The sequence below is a fragment of the Chelonoidis abingdonii genome, chromosome 6, assembly GCF_003597395.2.
Source record: "Chelonoidis abingdonii isolate Lonesome George chromosome 6, CheloAbing_2.0, whole genome shotgun sequence".
Lineage (NCBI taxonomy): Eukaryota > Metazoa > Chordata > Testudines > Testudinidae > Chelonoidis > Chelonoidis abingdonii.
In genome coordinates, this window is record NC_133774.1 from 86,711,814 (window position 1) to 86,721,410 (window position 9,597).

General features: G+C 41.7%; 1 protein-coding gene across 3 annotated transcripts in view; it reads left to right on the forward strand.

Moving 5' to 3' along the window:
* The first annotated feature begins 208 nt into the window (after positions 1–208).
* SEMA4D (semaphorin 4D) overlaps positions 209–9,597 on the forward strand; it is a 58,262-nt gene continuing 48,873 nt past the window's right edge. For 2 of the 3 annotated variants that reach the window (XM_075067202.1, XM_075067201.1), the window contains exons 1-2: positions 224–598; positions 8,458–8,603. In XM_075067202.1, coding sequence (XP_074923303.1) covers positions 505–598; positions 8,458–8,603 — 240 coding nt within the window. In that variant the 5' untranslated portion in view covers positions 224–504. Of the gene's footprint in view, positions 599–8,457; positions 8,604–9,597 lie in introns of all 3 variants that reach the window. The other variant, XM_075067200.1, reaches the window with a different exon arrangement.

The following is a 9,597-nucleotide window of genomic DNA, read 5'->3' on the forward strand; positions in this document are numbered from 1 at the left end:
ATTATTGTTGTCAATATTTGCCTGTGGTGATCATATACATTATAATTTTATTACCATGTAATTTGTGAAAATTACTCTTTTTATAAACTCTGCATAGTGCTGTTGAAGTACTTGCCAAAAATACCACGTGGCTGTAAACCATTGATCTTTCTGAAAACTCAACCCACTTCCTTCCCTTTTCTTTTTCTACCCTCTTTCTCCTATGCAGTTTAAATTACTAAGACAAAACGGAAGAATGCTCTCAAGAGGCAGATTAGTTGCTGAGAAACACTGTGGAAAGTGTGAACAATTGCTGTATTCTGTGACCTGGAAAATGTGTATTACCTTGGAGAAGTAATCTATTGGATGCATAGGCTTGGGAACGTCTTTCCAACCTGTTTATTGCAACGTTAAGTTCGGCAGTGTCTACCCTATAACATACTATTTGGAACTGGAGATTTCTTCTGCAAAAGGAACATTAGGTTGCAGTTATCCTCCAACTTCCATACAGCAAGGACTCCTATCATGGCTCTCTCTGGTTTGTATGCAGCTTTGGGTTTTTTGTTTGGAGCAGCAGCAGCATTTGGTCCAGTACCAAGAATCACTTGGGAACATAGAGGTAAGAACAATGACTTAAGTAGTGAAATGTACAGAATATCCATAGTGTGTGCCTGTCCTATGTAATTTCTTTTAACACTTTGTAACAGAAAATGATTGATGTGATATGGGCCCTGCCAGTCTCCTTCTTAACTCCTCAACCCCCAATTTAACAGAATCTTTGCTTGGCTGTTGCTATTACGAAACTTGAATGAATGATCAAGGCTAAAATTTTCAGAAGTAACAGTGATTCTGGGGCCTGATTTTCAGAAAGAGCTAATGTCTGAACACCAGGCCTCTTGAATTTGTTCCGTTTTCAGCACCCTAAATAGGAACCCAGAGTCACTAGTCACTTTTGTAAAGCATGGACCAGACCTTCTCTACAAGGAAAAAGAGCGATATAAAAATGTTTGTGTGACTGTTTCTATGCTGTGAAAAATATGCCAAAGCTTCTTTTTTTGCTTCTTGATATGAAACAAATTGAAGAATCCCTATGATGTGTCTTCATAGGGTAAATAAGGCAACGCCTGCATGTATTTCTTTTATCAAGTATCATTACAGCAATAGAAAGTTCTGGAAAGTCAAAGTCAGGGTAAAATATGTGTATTTTTCTTAGAGCATTTAATAAGTAACCTATTAATTCAGATTTTGTTTTCTGAAAAAGAATCTGTAATATATTACTAGTATGGATTTTTTAGTTCAATATCTTGTCTTTGCTTTCTAATGTGATTTACTGTGCCTGCCTCCTTTTGAGAGAGAATAAATCCTTGTCTGTCAAGTGTCATAGCTAAGGCTATAAAGTGTAAGAGAAATAAAAATTATGAAATACATAGACGAGTCAAAACACTAAAATAACACTTTGAAAGAATAAAATTTCAGAGACTATATGTGCATTGCAGGAAGTACCAAGAAATAACAACAAAAATAATACAAGTATGTGTTGGGAGGTGAGTGAGAGAGACAGAGACTGTGTGTGTGTGTGTGAGAGAGAGAGAGACACACACACACATACAGTCTCTGGGCATGGCTACACTTACATTTTTGCAGCGCTGGTAGTTACAGCTGTGGTCGTACAGCTGTGTAGGGCAGCGCTGCAGTGTGGCCACTAACTGACAGCGACAGCGCTTGCAGTGGGCAGCTATCCACGTTCAAGTGCGTCAACGTGGCTTTTCAAAAGGGGGTGGGGTGGAGTGGTGACAGCGGAGCGTGCGGGGAGACAGAGAGAGTGGATTTTTGGAAGAGACACTGGTGTCGACAGCTCCCTGCCTTGCAAATTCTGGCCATTTCCGCCCACCCCTCTCTCAATCACTCTTAAATGTAAAAAGGCTTCAGACAATAGCAGCTTTCCGACGGACCCCCCCCCCCGCCCCGGGTGCTGTTTGTCTCCTCAAGCAAAACAGCTGTGACATTCCAAACCTCGGCTCGCTCGCGTTGCTGCAGCCAAAGAGCAGCTCTGTTTGTTTTTTAGATAAGTAGCTCTGGGGAGTACCTTCCGGTTTGTTGTATACAGGAATTGTGGGATACCTCCTAATACCCTGGAGGCCAATAACAGCGCTGGTGAGTGTCCACACTTGATGAGCAGCGCTACATCAGCAGCGCTGGATTCGCTACACCCGTAGCAGACCACGTGTACAGCCAACGCTGCAGAAAGGGAGTTGCAGCGCTGGCTTAGCTCTGTAAGTGTGGACACCTGGTAAGTTGCAGCGCTGTAACCCCCTCACCAGCGCTGCAACTTGCAAGTGTAGCCAAGCCCTCTGTGTGTGCTGGCTGCTGGGGAAAGCTGTATGCTCTTTCTTTAAGATACCCACTGAATGCTCTCCTGCTCTGTCTGGAGCCCTGTTGTCTCCCCTCCCCAGATCTGCGGAGATGGGGTAGGTGGGGAGGGGGAGAGAGAAAGAGAGAGAGAGTGAGAGCATGTGTGTGTGAGAGACTGTATGAGCTGGCTGCTGGGGAAATCTCAGAAACAGTGCACTCACCATGCAGACCACAGCAGCTTCGAGTCCGCCTGAGCCAGGCTGTCCCCTCTGCCCTGCTTTGTGGAGATGGGGTCCAAGGAAAGGGGACACCCTGACATCAGCACACACACCCCTTTCCTTCCTTGCACAGCTAGCAGGGTCCTGGGAGCAACTGCAGGACAGCGCAACTTGGGGGGAGGGGCACCTGAACACATGCTGCTGGCTGTGTGCGTCACTTAAATCTCTCCTGCACGCCACCCAAGCATGCAGCTTACAGGGAACACAAGACCCTGGAGCTATGAGCCCCTACAGGTGGTGGGGCCCCCAGAGGTTGGAGTGGCCCCCGCAGCTGCCCAACCTCTGCAGGCAGTGTGGAGACCGTGCAGCTGGGCTCTCCATTTGTCAGGGGTATTTTTAATAAAAGTCAGGGTCAGGTCATGGGCTTCTATGATTTTTTCTTTATTGCCTGTGACCTGTCTATGCCTTTTACTAAAAATATCTGTAAGAAAATCTTAGCCTTAGTCATAGCCACTAAGCTGTTTGTGTTGCTACATAGGAAAAACTGAGTTTAGGAGGATCTTTTTTGGCTAATGGAGTCACTGAAGGTCTCTTAGGGAGTCCTACATAACTGTACATTTCTCCAGCCATGCTGAATCCTTTTGGAGGATTGACAGAGAAATGTCTTATGAAGGACAAATAATAAGGAGAAATTGTCCGCAACTGAGAGGTAGTCAGAAGCCCAAGGTTTCGTTGGCTACTTAGCATAAAATAAAATCCTGAACAAAAGTTTTAAAACAGAATTATTTACATTCCTGCTAATTAGCAATCATGTCCAATAACACTTTTTAGATCTAAATCACATCCTGTCAGAGAGAGATGTGGCAAAATTTCTCAGAGAAGACCTAGTAATACTATTTTGGTGGGTGAATGGAATTGTGAAATCAGTTTCTTACTAAACAGTTCATACCTTTTTAAAACTCTGGAACACAGCCGTTGTCTTTGCACAATAACCATTGTCCTACTTTTTTTTTTTTTTTAACTTACACTTATAGTACAGGTTTAAGTGTAGTGTAAATACAAGACAAAGTCCCATTGATTGCAATAGAATTTGAAATAATACAATAGCAGACATGATATTTTGTGAGTAGAAGTATCTTGTCAGTGCAGGCATCTTACCATTCAAAATCTTTTAGCAACTGTTGGAATGTCAGTGTATAGTATTGTATACTTTGTGTAGCCATTTCATTTACAGTTTCAATTGGTTGTAATCAGTCCCAAAGCCACTGAGATCAGTTCATTGTTAATTGAAACCCTGTTCCTCCCTTCATATCTCTATTATGTTACTGTTGATGAAAAAGAAATGCAGAAAGTTAAATGACTATTAAGGGGAGAACTTTGTAGGGATGTGGGGAAGGGGGGACTTTGCAGGTGCCTAGATATGCAGCCCCTTTTGCTACTTGAAGCTAAAATTCTTAAGTCCATTCTTAAGGCCGGTAGAAAAGACGGTTACTCACCTTTGTAACTGTTGTTCTTCGAGATGTGTTGCTCATATCCATTCCAGTTAGGTGTGCGCGCGCTGTGTGCACGTTCGTCGGAGAAACTTTTACCCTAGCAACACTCGGTGGGCCGGCAGGTCGCCCCCTGGAGTGGCACCGCTATGGCGCCTGATATATACCCCTGCCGGCCCGACCGCTCCTCAGTTCCTTCTTGCCGTCTACTCCGACAGTGGGGAAGGAGGGCGGGTGTGGAATGGATATGAGCAAGCACTCGAAGAAATGTGAGTTCTTGTAACTCATCCGGTTTGTGAGCTTAGGTATAACTCCACATCGGAGTATAAACTACCAAATAAAGAGTAAATAAATATTTGATCCTTTCCCCATCTGCCATGTGATGACATGGAATTGGACCAGAATCCAGCTTCTTCACTGAATTTTCCCCATGGCCACTATCACACCCAGTACTCATAACCATTCTGATTTCCATTAGCAGAAATGGAACAAATATGGGGTGAAAAAGTAAACCTATGAAATTTGACATGCTCTATATAGCCCAGGACTTGAATAATTTTTGGAACACAGGACTTTCTTTCTAGATACCATAAAGGTTGTTTTTATTGTGTGAGGAGGGAATCCTGCATGAAGAATACCATTGAGTCCTTGACTCCTCCTGATCTGCAACTGATATGAGAGGCCTGCAGTGTGTAGTGAAGCAGGCTTATGGCCAGTGTGAAGAAATAGCCTTAAGCACAGATGTCAAGTACAAATGAGTTTATTGTAGGAAAATATAAAATGGATATTAGGACCACAATATAATGCTGGCACAAGTAATAAAAATTTCCCATGTTTATTGGTATAAAGAGCCGGGAAACACTGGTATGTAAGACTTACTATCTTGGAGAAAAAATTATGTATGCAAGGTTTGAATATCTTGGAGCTCCCATATAGCGGTGACTACAGTTAGCAGCAGTAGTTTCCCTTGGTTTGATTTAGCACTGACCTATACCCCTGCCCCTGAACACAACTGATCCTCTGTTCCCTATCCAGCACCACGTCTTGTTCTTCATTAGGCACATACAACTTTTAATTTTACATGTCAGTCTTGGGCATGTTGTATGGAGATATGTTCTTACATTCATATTTCAATAAGAAGGGGAAATTTTAGCTTATTGTGAGGGGGCCCCTGGGACATCCTTTGGAAAAATGGTTGAAATATCAGATACAGTTTCCTGCATTATGGAAGACTCTTTAAAGACAAAAGAGAAAACAAATTGTTTACAGAAATATGTACAGGGCCATACCTAGTATTAATCTGGAATTTTTTGCTACATTGCTAAATTAAGGTATGTTTAGACACAAACACGCACCAAAATCATAGGGTCTCAGCCAAACTATGCATATTTCCAGTTGAATTCCCAATTTAAATTCACACAACAGGTATACATTAACATGTTGCATGCGGTCTTTTTTAATAGGGTGAGGGATTTTCTATTAGTTCTCTTGGCAAAGATTTATGTAGTAGTGTAATATGTCAGGCACTCAGCACGGCAGCATCTCCTGCTGGTTGCTCTGGGAATTAGCTATGTCCTAGCCATGGAGCACCCTCTGCCTGCATGGCTGTGCTGTCTGGGACCTGTGTTACACCCTGGCTTGCAGCATCCTCCGTCTGTTGCCCTGCTCTGTTCTCCCCACCTTTTGGGGATATCAGCAGTCCTCAGTCTGCACCTTCTTTTGTGACCACCTGCCGCTCCAAAGTCTAGTCCCTTGCCTCAGGGACAAGGCACAGTCCATTGGCCCCGCTCCTCCATGGTAAGATGCGGTGTAAGGGGGGACGGGAGGAGCCAGGCCTGCCTACTACTCTGGGTCCTGACTCAGGGATCCTCTAGTGGCAGCTCCCATTGCTCTCCTTCAATCCCCTCTTCTCCCTGCGTACTCTGGGCCACTTCCCCTTGACTCTTTCACCTTCTTGGCCCGTTTCGTCAGGGGCTGCCACTTGGCAGGTAACAGGCCCAGAGCTCTCTTTCTGCTCCCCTAAGCCTGCCGAGCACTGCTTTAGCCTAGGTGCTCTGTCTACAGGGAGCCAGTTCTTCTCCCTTGCTTGTCAGGAAGAGACTTCTGTCTCCTCTGCTTTGCAGCCTTTATATAGGGCCCAGCCTGGCCTGATTGGTTGACTTTCTGCCCTTTTCTAATTGGCCAGGTTCTAGGATGACCAGATAGCAAGTGTGAAAAATTGGGATAGGGGGTGGGGAATAATAGACACCTATATAAGAAAGAGCCCTGAATCTTGGACCTGTCCCTATAAAATCAGGACATCTGGTCATCCTACCGGGTTCTGCACAGGTTCTCTTCAGCCTGCTTTAACCCCTCCTCTGCCAAAGTGGGCAGAACATATGTAAGAACATATCTCCATACAACTGCCCCACTACAAGTAGGGAATATGGCGACTTTCTCTGTCTCTATAATACACATTCAACCAGAGTGAAAGCGAGGGATAGCAGGAAGCAGAAAGGAGCTGATAATGAAGATGGGGTGTGGTATAAAGCAGTGGTGGGCAACCTGTGGCCACTGGGAGCTGTGAGTGGCCGTGCCTGCAGACAGTCAACGTCAGCAAAATGTTTCGCGGCCTGCAATCAGACTACCCTGATGGGCCACAGGTTGCCCACCACTGGTATAAAGGGTAGAGCAGAAAAAGGAACAAAAGGGTAGACAGAATGAGGGAAAAAATTGATAAGAGGGAAAGGAAATGAGAATTAGAAATCTAATTCATAGGAATTAAACATAAGCTTGGCTGGTCATCAGTTCTACTTGCAGAGAATTTCTTTTTTGTGCTAAGGTCTGCAGAGGAAATGGTTTTCTCATCTCATGAATATTTTTGAGAATTTGAATTTCTGTTTTCCATCTTGCATTGAGACAAAAAGTAAAAATCTTGAAAATAGTCACAAATGAAAAACTGTTGTCCCCCCCCCCCCACTTAGGTGATTAAAAATGTTTCAATAATTTTGAAAAGTTTCATTTTTATTTTGACATTTTGGTCTAATTAACTTAAATTTTGAAACCAAAAATAATTTTGAACCAGAAAATTAGAATATTTTCATTGAGAAAATGTCAAAATAAAATGTTTTAACAATATGAAAACTGTTTTCTCTATGCTTTTTTGAGTTAGGAAATTCATCTAATCCGATCCAATTTCACAGTTTTGGTTTTGATGCAAAAACGGCTTGTCATAAAATTCCTAATTAGCTCTAGTCCACAAATCCATTACAATGGTATGTCAGCTGCTTGCAGCTTTGGTGTGGGCCAGACCTGTCAGTCACTGGCAGGAGGGGAACTCCCTATCTCCTCAGTTTTTCCTGCCTCCCAAGCAGCTGGCAGCTCAGCCAGGCCTTTCTGACAAGTTTGCTCAATAATTTGTCTAATTCTTGTCAGTCCTCATTTCCCTTGGGAGGTGTTTGTGACTGATTAGGTACACATCATAGAATATTAGGGTTGGAAGGGACCTCAGGAGGTCATCTAGTCCAACCCCCTGCTCAAAGCAGGGCTAATCCCCTGATTTTTACCCCAGTTCCCTAAATGGCCCCTCAAGGATTGAACTCACAACCCTGGGTTTAGTAGGCTAATGTGCAAACCACTGAGCTATATCCCTCTGCCCAGCCTCCAGCGCTCAAGAGGACAGGTAGAAAGCCGAAGGCAAAAGGAGTGGCCAGTGTCTTTTGCTTCTCCTCACTCCCTTATCAAGTGTTTTGTTGCAAAGGTTGGCCATTTTAAACTGCTCTCTTGTACTAATTTTACTTTAGGATCAGAGAACTATAGCCTAATCCACTTCACTTGCAGCACATAGTGCTGAGACTAAAGCAGTTCCCTGAAAGAGCATGATACTGTTCTCTGTGCTGATGGTGGCACAAGATATCTTGTGGATGCAAGTTTGGAAAACGGGGGTAAATGTAGTTTGCTACCCCTATCAAGGTGCATCTTGGTTGGGCAGTCTAACACTTTGTTCAGTCTTGCATGGAATTAGTTAAGAATGAAGCAGAGGGTTATAAGAGTTTTAATGTAACTTTTTGTATACTGTGGTGTGTATGTGTACACAATATGAAATAAAGATGCAACAAATGTACAGTAGTTTTAAATCCCAGATGTAAATTAGACTGAGGTCAGCAGCACAATCCCAGATATTAATTTAAATTGAAATCCAGGAAAAAAGCTATTGTATGTTAGTGCTGTAACCCCAAACTCCTGACTAACTGAAGACACAATTTAACTAAGCTTTTTGATGACCACAAGATTTTTATAATATTAAGGTTCTGTGTTCAGTTTTGCTGCTTTTAAGATGTTGTTGTCAAAGTACTGCATGATCGGTTAGATAGATTAGAGAAAAAAGTCCTCAAATGATTTTCATTCTTTACACAGCACTGTTTGTTTTACTTTAACAGAAGTACAACTGGTCCATTTTCAGGAGCCAGAAGTGTTTAACTATTCAACTTTATTACTAAGTGATGACAAAGATGTTTTATATGTAGGAGCTAGAGAAGTGATCTTTGCATTAAATTCAGTGAATATTGCTGAAAAACACCATGAGGTAGGTATACATTTTTAATTTCCTATCCACCTTTTTAAAAAAAAAAATTGTATCCCAGAATTTTTTGGGATATATTAGTTTTTCTAAAGTTATAGACAGTAGGATATTTCATGTAGCTATAGTGTGTAGACTATAGTAAATATATTTGTGTTTATGTTGCAAATATATATTATTCAGAAACTACAAAATTACATGTAATTTTTTCTATCATTGAAAAACATGAAATGTGAGAAGGAAATACTGATTTTTAAAACATTCTAGTAAAGATTCACCGAGGTATTTTATGTCTGGAACTGCTTTAATTACACTGGATTTTTTTTTAAAACTGAAAATGTATTTTTTATTCTTTAAAGGATTAATTTTCAGTTCGTCAAATAGGTGATTTTTACCTTGTGATTCCTATGAGCATTAGTGGGAGTTTGACATTTTGCTCCATCCATGCACATTACTCTGAAAATTCACCCTGGAAGGACTGGTTACTGTGCTTTTTCTAATTTTAAACTCTGATATATTTTTTTCATGTTACCTACAGTAAGAAATGTTAAACAGATTCTTGTATAAATGCCATTTTGGTGACCTTTTTTTAGAAAACTTGTGCTTTGCCTCTGTCAAAGTTAGACTCAGGACTCACAGTTTGTCAGACCACTCTGTTTTATTAGCACAGCGCTCTGCTAATACACTCAGATAATGTGAGCACCATACAAGACACAGTCGAATTAATATATATTTAAAAATAAGAATGGATCTATAAGGAATTGTATGTACCTATTAAGCAGAAATAAGAAGATGTTGGCAATACAGGATGCCATGGAAAAGAAACATTAGGCAATAAACAAGGGTGCTAATGGAAAACATTAACAGGAAGATCGGTTAATAGTTATATGTGATGAATAGAATATGTATGGGCTAGCGCCAGGTAAACTTTATCAGATTCTGCTTCCTTTGTATATCTTTAAATGCTCCCCCCTGTTTCTATCTGTATAAATAGGGATAG